Below are 20903 nucleotides of genomic sequence, written 5' to 3'. Positions count from 1 at the left end.
ATTACATAATGACCCGGCCTTTGATCAAGAAATTAAATAAGAGAAGAGACTACGCATTGATGCAAAGAAGAGAGAAAATATTTTTGTTTTGGATGAAAAACATTTTATTTGAAAACAGAAGAGCATTTTTTTTCCCGCCCTCATTAGAATTACTTTCTGAAGCGTTCGCAAACATTTTATGTACAAACAGCAGCTGAAACCTTTGTTTATTTACAGGAAATATGCAAAATGGAGGAGGTAGATATGACTTTTTAAAGCAGTCATCTCTGTCTGACCTGACACATCCACCAGGGGAATTTTGAGAGATTTCCAGAATGATGTTCTTCCCACGTCAAAGCGGGATCTCTGTCATTGACATCTATCATCGTGTGTGGAGATCTTTGAATCATCAGATGTGTGAACTGACCTCTTCAAGCTCTTAAACAGTACGTGTATGATAGACTCTGCTTACATTACATATGATTTTACAGTCTTTTGATTCAATGATTGCTTTCTATGTAGTAGCATTAAATGAGTCAATGATTGCTTTCTACGTAGTAGCACAACTTACAGGTGGGAATGCTTATAACTATTCTTTATCCAAATAAAACTAAAGTACTCTGGTTTTGTAGATGGAAGTCACTTTCTTTGATCTCAATGTCTTTTAACAATAGGTTTAGGACACCAGAAACATGCAGGGTGCAGATTTATATTTTTCTCTCTTACTGACATAAATCAAGTGCAGATTTATCAAGCTGTGAAATATATTAAGTTCACAGGGTTTTAACAAAGGGTTACCAAACCACAAGAACCTGCTGTGATTCAAACTACTTTCAGATGTCCTTTTAATTATATTAAATGAAAGTTTGGGTTGGCTTTGATGCTTATGGGCAAACATCGAAATCTCTTGAAAGAGCTGCTAAAAGTACTCCCTGTTGCTGTAGTTAATATACTACATTGTATGCACACTGCTAGCCAATTTATTCTAGCCACTTTAACAAGGATATCTAGCCTGACAGGCCACACAGAATAGTATCACAAGTCAAGCAAAGCACAAATCATTAGAGGGCTCTGAAAGTTGTTTGACATGCACCACAGAGCTCTTTGTCACACAGCCAATTAAGTGACCAAACAAGGAACTTGAAAATACTCATTAATTTCTTCCTAGCAGTATAAATGGAGCTTAGAATCCTACTTGTCTTATGTGCCAAAGGCATACAAGTAAAACTTGCATAATTCAATTTATACTTTGTCAAAGGTGCAAGTAGCAACTTTGGTTCACAGAGAGTCTGCATTAATAACACACATACACAAATTGAAAGGAATGGGCAAAAATGTTGAGATGCTACATGCCATGATATAAATATCTGGGCTTTGGAATTTCTAGAAATCAATCAAAGTTGCATTTTTTTTATCCTTGGAAAGTTGTGTCAGCATTTCTGAGCAGATTCAGCATCGCTTAACATTACCTCCTCCTCTTTGCAATAAGAACCTCAGTCAATTCCAGAATACCCTACTCTCCTGGTCCTCCTCCTTTAAAGTTGCTTTTCAGTCTCTGTTACTGCTTTCTCTTCCTGTCCCTGGATTCTTTCCTCTTCTATCTCTACTCTCATCCCCTTGATAGAATCAGCCAGTACATTGGCTTTAAATTCCCCTCTAAGCTTAACATTACCAAATTTGTTGGCTAACCTCTCAACTGAACTCCACATTTGGGTATTTAACTGCATATTTAACATCTACATTGCATATCTAATAAGAATCTCAAACTTAAGATGCCCCGTAGTGAGGTTCTGTTCTTGTCACTCCCAAACTGGTCACATTTAGATCATTTCACTAAATGACTACTTCATTCTTCCAGTTGCTCTGGCAAAAAGTGTTCTGCCATTTTAACTCCTCTCTTTCTCTGACAACTCTCATACAACCTCTTAGCATATCTTATTTCACTTAAAAAAAAATCCGGAATCTGGGCTGGGCATAGTGGCTCATGCCTGCAATTCCAGCACTTTGGGAGGTTGAGGTGGGAGGACTGCTTGAGCCCAGGAGTTCAAGACCAGCCTGGGCAACATAGTGAAACCTGTCTCTATAAAAAAAAAAAAAAAAAAATCAAAAAATTAGCTGAGTGTGATGATGTGTGCCTATAATCCTAGCTACTCAAAAGACTGAGGCAGAAGAATCACCTGAGCCCAAGAGGTTGAATCCGAGGTGAGCTGTGATCATGCCACTGTACTCCAGCCTGAGTGACAGAGTGAGACTGTGACTCAAAAAACAAAACAAAACAAAAGAAAAAAAAAAACAGGCTGCTGGGCATGGTGGCTTACTCCTGTAAACCCAGAACTTTGGGAAGCAGAGATAAGAGGATTGTTTCAGTCCACAGGTTCAAGATCAACCTTGGGCAACATGGTGAGACCCCATCTCTACAATAAATAAAAAAAATTAGCCTGGCGTGGTGGCACATGCCTGTAGTTCCAGCTACTTGGATGTCTGAAGTAGAAGGATTGTCTGAGCCCAGCTGGTCCAAGCTGTGGTAGCTGTGAACATGACACTACATTCCACCTGAGTGACAGAGTGAGACTCAGCACTAATATAACTCAAGTTGCCATCATAAACCAACTGGTCACCCAGTTTCAGCTCTTACTTTTCCTGCTATTGGTTATTCTCCACTTTTAAAACATATCAAATAATGCCATTCTCTGCTTAGAAAGCAACAGTGGTTTACTGGCTGTCTCTGAACAAAAGCTGAAGTCTTTACAATGGTCTAGCAGAATCTGGGCATTGCTGCACTGCAAATGGATGCCAAGTGGTTCTCTGCTTTTTCACTCTGCCCCAGTGGCACTGGCCTTCTTCCTGTTGTCTGCTAAAATGCTTTTTCCTGCATATCAGCAGATCAGACTCCTTTATTTCTTTCAGAATTTTGCTGAGATATCATCTCAGTAATTAATTTCTTGCTTTACTTTTCTCTATAGCATTTATCTTCTGGCATATCTTTATTTTACATATTTAGTGTATTGTTTATATTCTGCCACTAGAATTGTCACCCTAGAAGAGGAAGTAGGGATTTTTGCTTATAATATACCCTGCTATATTCCCAGTGCTGATAAGATTATTGGGCACATGTGTTCAACTAGCAATTATTAAATATTTTTATTGTTGACTATTATGTAATGTTTTACAGTCCAAGATAGAGATGGGTTTGCATTGTTGATTCTTAGGATAGAGATTTCTAGTGGATTGTTAAGGTAAAAAAAAAAAAATCAATAAATAAAATGAACAAACTATAGTTCCAAATTGAAATAAGAAGAGGACTTGCTTTGAATATTTTGTAAGCATTAAAAAATGCATAGAACCCCTGCCTTTCAACAATAAAAGAAGAAAAAGAAAGAAAACCAAAATATCCGTGTGCTTATTTGTTGTTTTGGTTCACATCTATTAATCATTTTTTTCTGATCAGTTCTCAACCTAGCTATGCAGGTAACAGCAGTTTCTAAACAATATCTCAAAGGATTCATATCAATACCTAGATGTACTTATGTTTCCAATTAAGCACAGTTGACGGCAGACTCTCTAGGGAGAACATACCACATCTAAGATTTATAGGATAAAAGAAGTTATTGATAAAAATGAAAATATATTTCTTAACTAGAAAAATGTTCTGCTTTTCAAGCAGTAAAAATAGACACCAGTAATTCTTAATAGTTCCTGCTAAAGAAGAGAACAATGCTAACAAATATTGCTATTTAAAAGATGACAATGTGAGATTGAAAGATGAAGAAAAAAATTTCAAATCTCAGTTATGATTACATTTATAGCAGGCCAGGCGTGGCGGCTCCCGCCTGCAAGCCTAGCACTTTGACTGAGGCGGGAAGATTCCTCCTTTAATGTAGAGTTATTACATTTTCTACTTGTTTTTTCTTCTCTTAAGATGGTAACTTTTTAATCAGATTCTTCTCTGCATAGAAAAGAACTTTAAAGCAAATTACGTTTGTATGTGACCTTAATATGGCAGCACAAAATAATTACGACAAAGTCATTTGACCCTAGTCTCAAAAAAACAAATTGGAAAAAAATTTGTCTGACTTTGTTTCATCTCTGAAATACAGTGCAAAAAAAAAAAAAAAAAAAAATCAAGAAATATAAACCAAATGATCTAGCCTGCCTCCTACTGCCAAATGATGAGGTTGGTCCTGCAAGATGATAAAAAATCATTGTTATTCTTTAATTATGGTATTAAAACAGCACAGGATGCATGTCAGGGGAGCAGCAATAGTACCACTGGTGCTAGTTGTGTCACCTTGAGCCAGTCATTTCATCTTCTCAACTAACACATCTTCAAAGTTCCCTTCTGGTAATATTCTATCACAGCAACTGTTGAATATGCATGCATGCATAACACACACCTTACTTGTATTCTTTGGTATAAAAATCTTTTTTTTTTTTTTTTTTTTTAAGAATAGTGTCTACCTATATTTCCCAGGCTATATTCAAACTCCTGGACTCACACAATCCCCTTGCCTTAGCCTTTTGAGTAGCTGGAACTACAGGCATGCACCACTCTGCCCAGCAAAACTGTTGTCTGAAGGTATTATCCCAAGATATAGAAATGATGTACTTTACTATGACACATGCCAATTTTTATTTTTTGATAGTCAACAAAGATTTTAGTGTGATCTAAAATTACAACTAAACAAAAAGAAAAATAAAACATACTGGACCCAATGTTTTTGTTTTTTTTTTAAATTCTTGGGATGCAAGTATAATGGAATTTAGGTAATTCACATATTATTTAAAATATCATTCCTATCATTTTTAATTGTTTATTTATAGATCAGTTATCACTGTTGACAACTGACAGTTCAAATTTCACTGGGTTTTTATTTATATGTGAAATAGACGAAAAGTTGAAGGCTAGAAGACATAAAAGATAGATTTAGATAATTCATAAATTAGACACTGAGCCTTTAAATAATTGAAAGCAAAATGGATTTAGACAGCCAAAATCAACCTTAGAATAATCATTGCTTGTGCCTATGAAAAAGTCATATTTTTTAGGAAACTTAGGATGACTAAATGATTGCATCTTATTTCAAACTTAATGCATAAGGCACTTCAAGTGTATTTCACACCTATTTCATAGGGAGCTCTGAATATACTCTGAGCATAGAAGCAATATGGAACATAAAACAAGTCTTTAAGATTCAAATAAACTAAAGTTTAAAATATTATTCACTTTGGAATATCATGGAATAATAATCTACATTAAGACCAGCAGACATAGTGCTGTACATCTGTGAGCAGAGCATTTCTGCTTCACCAATATTCTGTTTGCATTTGATCTTATCAGCTGTTTAGTCAATAGCTGAAATATTTATTCATAGTCAGTCAACTATAACACTAGGAAATCAGCCATTGAATAAACTCTTCTATTAATTTTCCATCAGAGGTTCATGTTTGAATGACCATGCATTTCATAGGTTTGAATACTGAAAGGCTAATTATCCCAAAGGCCCCATTAAAAGGAGAGCATAGATCGCAATCAAAAAACAATCCTAATATTGCTCAGCTCAAAAATGATCTTCAGCTTTCAGTGCTAAAGAATACTTCAATTTCTCTACCTATTACACACACTAAGAGTATAGGTCACTTACATATGACTTTCAATGCTGAAGAATATTTCAATTTCTTCTACCTATTGTACACTAAAAGTATAGGTCATATACCCTAAAGCAATTTGTTTCCCAAACCTTAGAAAAATAAAACTGGACAGTTTCTTAAACACAAAGATCCATTGTGTTATACAGTAAAATGCAAATTAAAAGTTTATCTTCTTAACTCTGTTCAATGTTCAAATTATTTTTCCTTTTAAATGACTGTCTTGCAAAATGCCCTTATTATTCTTATTCTTTTTTTTTTTTTTTTTGAGTTGGAGTCTCACTCTGTCGCCCAGACTGGAGTGAAGTGGCCGCTCCCGGCCACCGCAGCCTCCACCTGCTGGGCTCCGGTGATCCTTCCGCCTCAGCCTTCCAAGCAGCCGGAACTACAGGCATGTGCTACCACTCCCGGCTGATTTTTTTATTTATTGTAGAGATGAAGTCTCGCTGCCCAGGCGGGTCTCGAACCCGTGGCCTCAAGCAATCCACTCACCTCAGCCTCCCAAAGGCGCGGGATTACAGGCTGAGCCACCGAGCCTGGCTTATTATCCTTATTCTAATGGCTTTAAATTTAGGATAAAATGTACAAAATGTGCTATCTTTTTCATTTTTTAAAATAATTTCTCATCCTCAGAAAAAATCTTGAGAATAAAAGTGGTAAGAATTGAAAAGTTATAAGACATGCTATCCCCAACACTGCACTTTAGCATTTGAGAAAACAGCAGAAGCAGGAAGGCAGCTCTCATCTTCCCCTTGCCCTTCTTCCCTGAAGCAAATCATAAAACTGAGGAAAAATTTTCTAACCTTTCCCTGAAGCAGGTCATAATATCCTCCTTAGAGAGATGCCCTCCCTGTACCTGTAGGAAAGGATCTGAAGACACAGAGATGCCAAGAAGAATCTGAACAAACAGGCCTTGCTAAGTTTCTCCAGTTTATTACCATTAGATCATTCTCCCCTTTGCCCAGTCATATTTCCCCATGACTATCCACTTTATCAAAAGCATAAAAATACACGGGTTTGCCTATTTCTTTGAGTCATTTTTCCAAAGGCTCCAATGTCACACATAACTTTTATTAAAATAGTTTTATGTTTTTCTCTTGTTAATCTGTCTTTTGTTACAGAGACCTTAGTCATGAACCTAATGATAGGTCAGGAAAATCAATCTTTCCTTTCCTGCAGAATCAACACATAATAGACAAGTTCAGACATCTACAGATTTAACTGACTTATAGGAACCACTTATAATGCATTCTTGTGTGCTGAGGAGACTTGGAAAACATCAAACCCAATCAAAGTGATCAGTACACATGCCCAGAATGAGAGTATAAATGAAAGAACCCGAATCTACTCAACAGTATTTTAATCTACCTGAAGTTTTAATGTACTAACATTTATTAATCAATATTTTCCACTAGACGGTAAAAGCCTAGGATAGGGACTGTGCTATATTTGTTTTGCTCACTAATATTTGTTGAGGAGATGAAGAAATTCATGTATGAAATTTTTAAATAGAGCAGCTGGAAGAAAAAGAATTAGCAAGCCAGAATTAAGCAAATGACTGTAGCTACCATACAGAGATATCTCCATTTATTAAAATGTTTACTGTACTGTGCTTTTTACAATCTGACTAAATTTTTCCCAAGGTCTTCTAGTTCCTTTTGTTATGATTTTACGCTCACTAGTCACTTCTTGATTTTAATCCAAGCCTCAGTTTTATAATACCCAGGAGGATAGAGGATGTGAATATTCAGATCATTAGAAAGGTATAAATGATGAAATTTAGTGTTTACATCAACTTAACCTTTTAAGAATTTCAAGTTAAAAAAATCACTGCCTCAATATTATGTTCAACCTTGAATTAACTCCTAAGATTTAGTTTAGACTGCCAGTCTCATAGCCATTAACTTGGTTCCTGAATGCTTCTTCTTTAAAAATGTTTTGCTATGTATGCATGAAGAATAAAGTTTACAGTCAAACAATTTTCATATTTTTTTCACCTTCCTTCTTCCTCCATTCCTTTCTTGTAAAAAAACACTAGGGGGTCTGCTTCTATGAGTGTTCTCTTTCATACAAAACCCACAAACATAGGAATGGTTTATTGCTTAGAAATAAATTAGAACATGTTAGCCAGACAAAAATTGCATTTGCATTGGCATAAACATTTTTTGCAATCATTGAGAGAGTAAGATAGTTCACACGCATATCTTCAGCCAATAAACAGTTCCATTTTGGAACAAAAACATGATATTCCAAGTATCCTGGACTACTTGCTGTCTTAAAAGACTTTGATTTGAGTTTCTTTGCTTTTTTTCCCCCAACCACTAGATGACTAGAGAGTTTCATTTCTGAATGACTTGTTACTCAAATATCAGCCTGTCCACAGTGTACATGAAATGCTTTCATACCCACCTCTGTGAAAAAAAAAAATTAGAGGTTTTTATATGACGCCCAACTCACCTCTTAATGATGATCAAAATATTCACATCCCAAGTTGCACCTCCATTTTATTCTGTGTTCCTCTTGACAGAGCATTGGCACTGCCGTTTTTTTAAGCACACACCCTTCCGTGTATTCTCATTTCCACCCTTCATGCCCTCGCTGAAAATTCTTTAGTTCAACAGGGTACATGTTTCTAACAGATGTCCATACATTTTATCGCAACAGAGACATTCAACAACTTAACACATTTATAAAAACGCAGAAAGTACCTGGACATAGGCTCTGCAAGAGCGCTCTCTTTTCTGAAGCTGAATCCATTAAGACAGCAGATTCAACACAGGATAGAAAAAACAAGTTAGTGACAGAAGAAAACAAGAAAAAAATCCAAGAACACATTGACACAAAACACCTTATTTTGTCTTTCACCATCTTCTAGAAGAACAGTGGAAGCTAAGCAGCAGCAAAATGTAAGCAATGGCTTGAAAAAGAGTAGCCAACATCCCTCCAGAACAACTTAAGTGAAAATTGGATGGTATACAGCGGTTAATGATAGCAAGAAATCTTTGAATAAATTTAGTATGAATTAGTGAAAATCAATATACTTCATTGGAAATGATTCATTTCACATCAGGTTAGTTAATTATTTATGAGCAACAAATGAAGACATATGAAGTTAAAGAAATTACATCAAAAGTTGGAACCCATTTTTCAAAGATAGATTATTTGTGGTCTACAGGTAAGATACACGGATAATGTGCACCACAAATCGTGTTTGCTCATACATACAAAAAATTCTATTTATTGGGAAAATAGAAATGCCCATTTATTATGACTATTTGAGTCAAAGGGAAAAATACCAAAATGGAAGTAATTTAAAAGATGAAAACAATGTGATTAATCTCTTAATTTATCTGTTTTTACTTATTGAAAAACTTCATTTGACAGTTTCTACCAAAATAAACCAAATTATGCATTTTAGCAACTTTGGCGGGGTAAGAAGCCTATTTGTGTTTGTTTGCACAGAGTGATGTTTTTCTGGGCAAAAGGTTGACAGCAACTCATATTCAGTTCCCCCAAAATTTCCCTGCTGATGAAATGAAGTTTATTCACCCTGTTCAAATAAATGAGCCATAATTTCATACATTAGATTGTGGATTTTTCTCTTTCTCTCTCTCTCTTTTTTTCTTCAGTAGCCTTGATTGTTGAAGGAGAAAATTACTCAGTTTTAAGAAGCAGTTACTCTGATGCCTTTTGTGTGGCTAAGACTCTCCCAACTCTAATTCATGCATTCTTCAATGAGCATAGAGCAGTTACTCCTCTAAAGAATTAAGTGAGGAATGAGTGAGTGCAAGTAAATTGCCAGGGCTGTCATTTGGATCACTGACTCGCATCATGGTTTGCAGGACTCTAAACCCTCCAGAATTTCAATGGGGCGCACGATTGATTTGTATGGAGTTGACTTTACACATCCGATGGGTTATAGCTGCTTCAGGGAAAGTGGGAACCACAGGAAATGAGAGCAAGCCAGCAAGCACGTGAATAACCTTTGCCCTCCCATCTCCTCACCCCATCATGCAAATTAACATATGACAAACCACATTATATAAACAATTGAAAAGAGCCAAATGGGAAACAAAAGAGAACATTAAAAAGCTTCACAAATGGAAATTCGCCCATTATGTAGTTATTTGATATTCAGAGTAGGCAAGCTGATTAGCTGTAGCCAGTTAGAATGTGACATTAATTGCCAGCTCTACCTGATATTGTCAGACATCAATACCATTTTTAAATAAAGATACAAAATATTGCTATAACAAGTCATGTTATGGATATGTAACGTTAATAGAAATGACTACTTCCAGTACATTATGATAACAATAGCTGGCAGCAATATTCATTAATAGCATCCAGTCAGCCAGGGCAATAACACATTAAAAACACAGCATGCCCAGATTATATAGGCAGCTGTGGATTATATTCTATCAGGGGATTGGTTACGATTCTATCAGGGGCATAACTGACAAAAATAACTCCTTTATGCTCAGCATGAAAAGAACTTTAATAATTCATATCAAATAGATAAAATTGTTTAACTGTTTTCTACAGATGATATCACAGACAAACACCTGGATTTGCCAAATAAAACATCTGGGTTTTCTACGTTAAACAATTGTTATTTTAAAAATTTCTTTCATTCTGGTGAGCAAAATTCTTATCCTAGTAAGACACAAAAGAATTAAACATATTAAAAGATCATTCTGTGGAGTCATTTTTCATTCTAAAAAGGAATGTTATTTTAGTGAATTCCATAGAGGAACATTAGTCTGTCACTGTCAAATTCTTGCCTTTTTTTTTAAAGTAATAAGACTACCATGATATTCAAGGCCCCAAAATCAAGTTTCAATCAATGAGCATCTCTGCTATGCAAATACCATTCAGGGTATACATGTTATTTGATAGTAAACAATGCTGATGTTTTTCAGCATGTGATATTCTGTTCCATAAATAAATAATATTCCATACAAATATGTAAAATATATTTTGTTTAATCAATAAATGCTCATTTTATTTATAGAAATATAAATAAAAATTCATAAATGCACTGTATCTGAAACTTTAAAAATCCTTTCTTTATTTGCAATTCAAATTTTGGGGAATATATTTAAACTTTTAAAATTTTAATAAGAGTGATGCAAAATCTGAATGATTTCAAAAATCAAAAGGAAATAAAAATTAAAACTTATTTACTTGCCTGAGCTTTAAAAAGTACTAATAGGTAGATTATCTCAGTTTAAAAATATCTATGGTAGATTATTAATATTCTCTTGTTACTATTTTTAAATTTCTACTTATTGATTATACATTTGTTTAACTGTCAATTATTTTAATATAAAGGTTTGAAGGAGGGGTAAGAAACAAAAGAAACTGCATGCATCCACTGTAACTTTGTCAGAATTTAGCATACAAAACAGAGTAACTACCATGGAAAATAGAATTGCAAATTCAAACTACATATGGATAGATGATCATTCATTACTTCTTTAGATTAAAAGCAAATAGTTCCATTATTATAATGAAATGGTAAAATGAATTGAATATAACTAGTGATTTCTTTTTAGAATCAGATTGTGTAGGAGGACAAAAATTAAGCAGGGAAGCCTTCCTGAATGTACTACTTTAAAGATATGCATAACTGGGGTCCTTACCTTGTTCAAACTCCGTGCTGCACTATCTTTTCCACCTGGAGTCAGGTTCCGGAGCTGCACATCCAAGAGACCAACCAGCTGGTCCATGGCACGGACAGAGTAGGTGATATCCCCAGCGTTCAGATGATTTCTTGTCTGTTCAGCCAGTTCCCTAGCAATGTTGGCAGCTGTCTCTCCAGATTTCAACTACAGTTTTGAAACAACAAAAAGGAAAGCGATCTTATACAAATACTTTCCTTGGTCTCTTTTTGACAATTGTTTTTGCATGTAATTTTTATTCACTGATTCAAGAAATAGTTGCTACATGTCATCTTCACCTGAAATGCACCCCCTAGTTTTTCCTGTGAATTCATCTTTTTCTTCAAAACCCGACTTCAAAGTCATGTCTTCAGAAGACTCTTCCTGAGAAATCTTGCTCCTAAAAATTATTCTTACCTTAATCATCTATGTGGGTGGTTAAGTCTAAGATTTGCTCCATTATTTTTTCTGTGTTTCTAAATTGGACTTTGTTGAGTGTGTTGTGATTCCCCAACCATATTTTAAGTTCTCAGAGGCAAATACAAATTTCCCTTTGCACCTAGTTTAGCACTTAACTCACAATGAAAGTCATCAGTTGCTTAAATTCTGCAAAATTCTACTCCAAATAAAAGTCCTGCTTTACAAAGTGATTTTCACCTTCTTACTAATGACATAATAAGAAACTTCACTTACACTAAGTAGCAAACTATTGTTTAGTTTCAATTTTTTTCTAAACATACATGCTGATTTTTCAAGTATATTCTACAAAAATGTATCAAATTGTTAACCTTTCAAAGGTGTCAAAAGAGAAAAAGGCAAGTACTTCATGATCATTTGAACAAATTTGATAACCATGTCTAATAAGAGATAGAAATTTATATTAACTTATAAGAAAGTCATGGAAAACAAGAGAAAAAAGAAGTAAATAAGTGCAATTTCCCAATTTATAATTTTCTTTATCAGTTTGAAATTAAATTAGTTCTGTCATATTCTCTTAACAATGCCTAGCTTGCCCTCTAATCAAAGACAGAACCAGTTTCTCAGAGGTAGCTATTGATAATTGTTCCACCCATAAGAAGCAAGTATCCTAATCAGTCTTTTGCTACCTTTATGACACAGATGGAACCCATCACCATGGCTACAATTATATGACCGGCCCACCTATCTGCCTGCCGCCTGTGTGGCTCAGCCTGTAATCCCGCGCCTTGGGAGGCCGAGGTGAGTCAATTGCCTGAGCCCGCGGGTTCGAAACCCACCTGGGCAACTTGGCGAGACCTCATCTCCACAATAAATCAAAAAAATTAGCGGGGCGTGGTAGCGCGCGCCTGTAGTTCCAGCTACTTGGAAGGCTGAGGTGGAAGGATCGCCGGAGCCCAGCAGGTCGAGGTGCGGTGGCCGGGAGCGGCCACTGCACTCCAGTCTGGGCCACAGAGTGAGACTCTGACTCAAAAAAAAAAAAGAAAAGAAAAGAAAAGAAAAGAAAAAAGAACACCACCCAATCACCTGGTCCCACAAAAGGGTGGGTTTAAAGGCATTCAACATCAAGCAGTCATTTGCCATTGCTTTGCAAAGCTCTGGTCTGGCCATGTGGCTCTTTGAACTATGACACCATATTTTCCTAAGCTTTGGTCCCCTCCCCTACCTTGGGGAGGTAAATCAATCTCTCTCTCCCCCCATTTTACTTCATAAATAAACTATATTTCCCAATGTACCTTCTGTGCAATTCTTTGCATCTTTCACATGGCATTGGATCACACATCTGGTCTGACCTTTTTAAAATTTTGGAGGCCTTGCTGAGATTCTGACCTAACAGTCTCTTACTTTATATTCCCACATTCCAAAGTTTGTTAATGGTTTGATAGGTATCTTTCCAAACTTTAACTTGTCCTATTATTTAAATACATAATAGTGTTATTATTCAAGAAATAATATTCTTTTCTTTTTTAAGGGCAGTCTAACAAATAACACTGAATCACAAACAAAAAGAAAGTTACAAGGAACACAATTAAAACTTGTCAGAAAGGTCCTCACTGTCTGCTGAGGAATGCTTAGAGTTTGTAGCAGGATTGAATGTTAAAGAAATATAATACATAAACTGAAGTGATTGGGATACCTAAAAAGTAAAAAAAAAAAGTTAATAACATCAAGCATTGGCAAGGGTTTGTGGAAATGAATATTTCCCTCATAAACTATTACTACGAGTGTATATTTGTACAGCCCCAATGTAGAGCAAATTACCAGTATCTATCAAACTTTGACATGTGAAGACTGCATAACCCAGAGAATCAACCATAGAAAATAATTGCACAAATACGCAAAGAGAAATGTTCGAAGATGTTCATTCCAGCTTGCATATGATGGAAAACAAATGGGTTATAACTATGTAAAACTACTCAGGTGTATCTGTACCAAGTTAATTTTTTTAATTAAAAAAAATTTGTTTTAAGCCAGTCTAATTTAGCAGTGGGGGGGTTGTATACCAACTTTACTCACATTAATGTAAGTTCTCATATCATGTAATATTATATAACAGTTTAAAAATATGAAAGTGATTATTGTTAAGACCAATCTTCAGGGTATACAATATTGTATTAAGCGCAGATAAAAATTACTTATATATATGTACTAATATATATTTGCATGTAATTTGAGAAATATAAACATACTACATATGTAATTATATACATGCTACTATGCAAAATAACATATAATGTTTTTGTCTTTATTCTTCATACATATGCATAGTTATATGTTTAAACACATATAAAATGCCTTAAAAGTGAGAATCAAAGGAAATTCTTATCTGTGATGTTATTTATTTATTTGAGTCAGGTTCTCACTCTGTCACCCAGACTAAATTGCAGTGACACAATTATGGACGGCTCACTGCAGCTTTAACCTCCTGTGACAATAAGTAATAAGTGATCCTTCCACCTCAGCCTCCCAAGTAGCTGGGAATATAGGCACAGGCCACCATGCCCTATTCATGTTTTATTTTTTTGTAGAGATCATGTTTCACTATGTTGAACTACTGGGCTCAAGCAATCCTCCTGCTTCAGCCTCCCAAAGTGTTGGAATTGCAGGTATGAGCCACCAAACCCAACTAGTAATGTTAAAATTTTTCAAGAAGAATATGATCAAGTATTATTGTATAGTTAATAAGTACTTTTTAGAAATTCTTTAAAAAGGCAATACTTGCACTGAGTTTAAGGAATTTGTAAAACATAGTCAGGATCCTTATTACTAAAATACCTGTAAGAACAGACAGAATGCATTATAGGGTTCAAGGATAAATATCTAACAAATTCAAGGTAGATCAAAGTAGCATTCAAGGTCTCCTGGTGGGTCATGAAAATACTTTTAAGTGGTCACAAAGTGACATAAATGTGACGATAATTCATACATTTAAGTTTTATAGATACTTTTGTGCTACTTACTGATAATCTAGTATATCGATTAAATTCTAAAATTCCACATGTTCTGTTTAAACAGAGCTAAACGAAAGATATGCAAAGACATCCAGAATGGTATAATGGACACTGGAGACTTAGAAGGGAGGGGGGAGGTGAAGGAGGAACATAAAAAAATCACCTACTGGGTACTATGTGCACAGGTGGGTGTGGTGGGTACACTTAAAGCCCTGACCAAAACTATTTGTACCCCTCCAAAGCTATTGAAATAAAATACAATAAAATGAAATTCAATATCTAGTAACTATATTAATGAGATGTTAATATATTCACAGTATTCAAATTCAGTATCCCATCAGTAAGTCCGAATACCTGATATAATTGATTGGAAATTTTGTGAAACTCCAACTGAGCACAGGAATATCAAGATAGCTGGAATTTCTGTAATTTTCCAAAGGGACATTCTTTTAATTAATGCATCATTTGTAGTGTCTGTATCTTCCATTCGTTAAAGTTTTCCACCTATTCTTTCTTATAATAATAAACATATTTGTAGAATTATTATTGCTTTATTTTGTTAATTATGAGTTTTTGTGTAATTATTTTGTTGTCAGTATGATTTTTTTCCCTTCCGTTTGTTTGTTACCATATAATACTTTTTCTATCAGAAAAAAGTTAGGGTTAGATGGACTTGGGGGGTGTTTTGAGTCGCTTAAATGTATCAAGGTGAAAAAAATAGAGAACTACTAAACTAGGCAATATCTTTAAAACTAAGAATACAAGTGTTGACTTTCATCATATTTATCAGTAATCATTACGAAAAGCAAATTAGTTATCAGAGAAAAAAATAGTACTGGTATTCTCATAGTGTAATTCAATTTTTTTTTCTGTGTAGTTATACAAGCACAGTCCTCAATATGAATTATTATACTATTGAGATGGGAAAAGATATAATGGAAAAGAAGCCTACATAATTCCTTTATATAAAAATTTTAACTTTTCTTTATGTACAGTAATGAAAAAGCTGAAAATGCAGGAGACCAAACATAACTGCTTTCAACATAAAAGATAATGATGAGAACATCAGCTATTGTATCAATTAACAGTTCAATAACAGTTCAGTTTTATAAATCAGTGAGTCAGATATGAAAATCGCTAGTGGATTCTCTTAAAATATAGTGACTATATTTTAGCATTCAAGAAGTATTTTCTTATGAAGAATAAACTTAATGTAAAAGAACTCTGAATTTCAATGTTCAATAACAAAAATGTTGTAAGAAAAAACTGGAGTACAAACAGGTTATAACAAATGTTTATAATAAGAATATGAAAAGTAGATTTTTAAAGTAAAATAAAAATTCCTGTAACTAATTATTCTTTCTGATCCTCTCTTCACCTTTATTTTTTTTTTCACTTTTATTTTTAAAAAATGTTAGAGACACAGTCTTGCTATATTTGCTCAGCCTCGAACTTCTGGCCTCAAGTGATCTTCATGCCTCAGCCTAGCAAGTCATTGAGACTACAGGCCCTTTTTTCATCTTAAAAGTGAATGCATCATAGCATTTTTTTTTCCATTTTTTCAACAATTGTTTGAACACTTGTTATTTCCTGAGAAAATAAAAATGAATCTTATATAGCTCTTGCCTTCAGGAAGCTACATTCCACCAGTTGAGATTGGGGTGGGATATATAAAGGCATATAATATCAACTCAACACTGCAATTGTAATAATAGAAATGTGTATAAGGTATTATGGAACACAGGACCGGAACTATTAACACCTGGGAAAATGGAGGCAGAGCATGAAAAGGTAACAACCAAAGGAAACTTTAAAGGATAAGATGAACATGATCAAGTCAGGTGGAATACTGGTGGGCGCTATAGAGTAGACAACACACTCTAAGGCAAAAATATGGTACATGAAAAGTAAAAGTCTAGAATAACCATGGTTTGCGAAGGCAAAGTACTACAGGCACAACAAAGAGAGAAAAAGCATTTATTTCTACCTTCAAAATCCAATATTGCTACCTGTTTATGTGTATTTGTGTGTACATATTAAGCACATATTTATGTCTCATTTTTGTAAAGATAGGATGAATATATATATATATATATATACCCATCCATTGAGCTATCCATCTTTTATTTCAACACTTAATCATTCAAGTTATGTTGATTTGTTCTTTGACCAACATTTGCATTTCGATAGCACTGTGTTAAGGTCTGGGGGTGCCATGGTGAACAGAATGTTTTATAATAAGGAGTTTATATATTAGCAATAAAAAAGCTATTAAAAGCCGGGCTCGGTGGCTCAGCCTGTAATCCCCTGCCTTTGGGAGGCTGAGGTGAGTGGACTGCCTGAGCCCGCAGGTTCAAGACCCGCCTGGGCAGCGAGACCTCATCTCTACGATAAATCAAAAAATCAGCCAGGCTTGGTAGCGCGCACCTGTAGTTCCGGTTACTTGGAAGGCTGAGGTGGAAGGATCGCCGGAGCCCAGCAGGTCGAGGCTGCGGTGGCCGGGAGTGGCCACTGCACTCCAGTCTGGGCGACAGAGTGAGACTCCAACTCAAAAAAAAAAAAAGCTATTAAAAATTTAAATGTACAGTTATTTAACTTTAATTTTGTTGAGAGCAATATAGAATCCCAGCATGGTGGGGTAGTTTCAAAATGTTTTAACCTGGTGTATGAAGTTAGGGGATAATTTAAGAAACGTTTTTCTGAGGAAGAATGTTTAATTTGAGTGGAATGGAAAAGACAGAATTAAGCTGGGAGGTGGGTGGGGGCCGCCGGGCAGAAGGAACAGCTCTCAAGAGGGAGGGACATGGAGTCTTAGGGAAACAGTACAAAAGGTAATATCTCTGGGATTTATGGATTGGAGAGGTGGGTTAGGAGCAGCTTCATGGATTGGAGAGGTGGGTTAGGAGCAGCTTTCGAAGTCCTCCTTTGAGACTCTTGATGAAGAATCAGGGGATTGTGTAAGCAACAACAGGAAAGTACTGAAGAGTTTATATAGGAGCATATATAGGAGCATTCCCATCAGATCTGTATTTGAAATCAAATTCAGGAAAATGGTTTAGAGGGTTCAGAAGTTAATCAAAAATCTGGTGAGTAAAAGTCACTGTGCAATGGGGTCGTGGGTGTGAGGAGAAGTAAAAAACAGTGACCTGACGGGAGAGAGATTTACAAGTACACCTGACAGGCCTAGTGTTTGACTGGACTTGGGAGGGGGGGAAAGGGAAGCACCAAGATCATCTTTGGGTTTCTGGACATACATAACTCCACAGTGGAGCCATTAACTGGATCTTCCCATAGCTGCTGTAACCTTAGTTCAGTTCCACGGACATATTTTCTCACTGGCCATCACTGACCATGTACTCTGCAATGTCACCAGAAGTAACTCTTTCTGATTACTCTATTTAGTCCTTTCATTCCAGGAATTGTGGACTGCAATGATCTTATTTCCAAACAAACAAAAAACAAAAAATGCATATTTTGATGTTGGCTCAAGCTTTCTGTGCACAGAGGCAGAGTTGAAATAAAGTTATTCCACATATCCCAGCTTACAGACAGCACTAACACTTCTCTTACTAAAGTTTACTAAAAATATTTCTCAGAAATAAGGACATACACACTAAGAATTTTATGAGTTTTGTGAGGATTAGTACATTAATGCCTGTGTTTATTGATATGGTAGGATTATATCCAGGACTTGACTAGGGAAGGAGAAACCCTGTAGTTAAGGATAATAGTTATTATGGAGACAGATACTATTTACATTTTAAATTTTTCACAAGTAAAAACAATTTTATTTAAAACCAGCTTTGAGCTTTTATTGTTTCTACTAATCAAGGGATGAAATAATTCATGAAAAAATTACCCATAGTGTTTAAGTCCATAACTACCATTTCTTTGAGAGAGATTCCTATTTTACTAAAAATCTGAGTCAAGGTGGGTATATACAAGTAACAAAATGCTTTTATCTTACGTTGGAGGAAGATTAAATAAGTCTGAAGTCTTGGAAGCCCCCACAATCCCTGACAAAATAAAGAAACATTCCATGCTTTCATTCCATGCTAAGTTTTAAAAAGTTAAAATGGGGAAATTAAGATATAGGAGACAGAATTCAACCAGTCTCCCAGGGTAAATAACTGGCTTATTTTATATCATAACTGGCAACATCATTTCTAGAGTTTCCCATTCTTCTTCTTTAGAAAGCACAACAATAACCTTGCATTATCTCAAAATCTGTCAGTAGCTTGTGTACAAACAAAAGAAAAGGCACTCAGATTATTTTATTTTATTTTATTTTTTGAGTTGGAGTCTCACTCTGTCGCCCAGACTGAAGTGCAACAGCCGCTCCTGGCCACCGCAGCCTCGACCCACTGGGCTCCGGCGATCCTTCCGCCTCAGCCTTCCAAGTAGCTGGAACTACAGGCACGCGCCACCACACCCGGCTGATTTTTTTGATTTATTGTAGAGATGAGGTCTGGCTGCCCGGGCAGGTCTCGAACCCGCGGGCTCACGCAATCCACTCACCTCAGCCTCCCAAAGGCGCGGGATTACAGGCTGAGCCACCGAGCCCAGCTGGCACTCAGATTATTAAAAATAGGAAGAGACTATTCTCTGCGACAATTCAGGCAATTCTTTGTCACATAATAGTTAGACCAGGCAATGGAGTAGGAAGCTGACCTCACTTTGCATGTAAATAATAAGGAAGCTATTCAGAAATGCAATATCACCAAATTGTAAATGAAAAAAAGACTGGAGAGATTATAAAGTGCAATTATTCTTTAAAGTTATGCAAAATAGAAAATAAAAACTCATTTTTGAAAACTTGAGTGCAAGCTACAGATTAAGCTGAAGCCTTGAGACTATGATTTTATGAATCATTAAGAAAGGTAAGAAAATAAGATATTTTGCCACATGTTTCAGGATGTATAGCTCTGAGCTAACTTGTTGACTTTCAGTAAAAACTTCAAACTACTTTTTTTAACATTAATTTGAAGATTATCTATCTATATCTATATCTATCTATCTATCCCTCATCTATTCATTTACCATTCTACTTACTGTTCCATCCTTCCATCCACTCATCCATCCATCCATCCATCCATCCATCCATCCATCCATCCATCCATCCACCCATCCATCTACATTCATCAAGTCTTCCACCCACTTACCTACTGACCCCTTACCCTCTTCCTCTCCCTTCCCCTCTCCCTCTCCCTCTCCCTCTTCCTCCTCTCCCTCTTTTTATCTCATTGTTGGGGCAAATGTCCCTTTCTATACAACTTATGCTTTTCTATTTTCTCTTTCTGTACAAATTATACTTTTTATTGAATCTCATCATTATGAATGTACCCAAGCAAGTTTTTCTGCAACAAATCCTTTCATGATATCAGTTTACATTTCCTTTGGTGAAAAGTAATCCACTCTTTATTGTTAAACAGATTTTGATCTTTAACTTCACCAGTATTTAAGTGGTTCATATTTATATGTGAGTCAAAACTATCAAGATTCTTTGCCTTTTTTCTCTCTCATGGCCTGACTCTTGGGGGGAAAGGGAGCATAATTCATTTTCTAAAGAATGTGTAAATATAAAATTTTCTTTTTCCAACTAAAGTAAGCATGCTGATTCATTTGCTTGTATACAGTTGCATTCTACAATTGTGGCAACACACTGTGAGCAAATATTACTGATAATAAAATTAATGAGTGATTCTGTTTTATAGATGGGAAAATATGATTCAAGAGTTAATAACTTATCCACCATAACATAACTATAAAGACACTCAGGTCAGTGCTCTTTCCTTAAAAGCCCCAGGAATTTCCCCAGAGGCACTGTAAAAACGAGGAGGAGGCTGATAGGTCTGAATGAGTGTGTCTTTCTAAAATTCATATGCTGAAAACTAATTCCCACCTAATGTGATAATATTATAAAGTGAGACCTTTGAGAGGTGATTAAGTCATGAGGGCAGAGCCTTAATGTATATTAAAGCCTTTATGAAACAGGTATCAGAGAGCTACCCCTTTTTTTCAGGTGAAGACTCAGTGAGAAGGTGTTGCCATTTGAACCAGAAAGTGGGCCTTTAACAGACACAAGATTTGCAGTTCCTTGATCTTGAAATTCCCAGCCTCCAGAATGGTGGAAAATAAACTTTTGTTGTTTATAAGCCATCCAGACTATGGTATTTTATTATAGTGG

General features: G+C 35.5%; 1 protein-coding gene across 1 annotated transcript in view; it reads right to left on the bottom strand.

Moving 5' to 3' along the window:
- Positions 1 to 20903, bottom strand: part of LOC103270773 (adhesion G protein-coupled receptor L3) — a gene marked incomplete at its 3' end in the record, with an annotated part of 680895 nt that overhangs the window by 22671 nt on the left and 637321 nt on the right. Inside the window, exons 12-13 of the mRNA XM_008068295.2 lie at positions 11271 to 11456; positions 8334 to 8372 (exon numbers count right to left, since the gene is read on the bottom strand). Of these exons, the coding sequence (XP_008066486.2) occupies positions 8334 to 8372; positions 11271 to 11456 (225 nt within the window). The remainder of the gene's footprint in view (positions 1 to 8333; positions 8373 to 11270; positions 11457 to 20903) is intronic.

Source organism: Carlito syrichta, unplaced genomic scaffold (genome assembly GCF_000164805.1).
Source record: "Carlito syrichta isolate Samal-C Ts95f unplaced genomic scaffold, Tarsius_syrichta-2.0.1 Scaffold309933, whole genome shotgun sequence".
NCBI classification, from domain to species: Eukaryota; Metazoa; Chordata; class Mammalia; order Primates; family Tarsiidae; genus Carlito; species Carlito syrichta.
The sequence above is the reverse complement of the archived record's forward strand: the minus strand, read 5'-3'. Positions and strand labels throughout refer to the sequence as shown.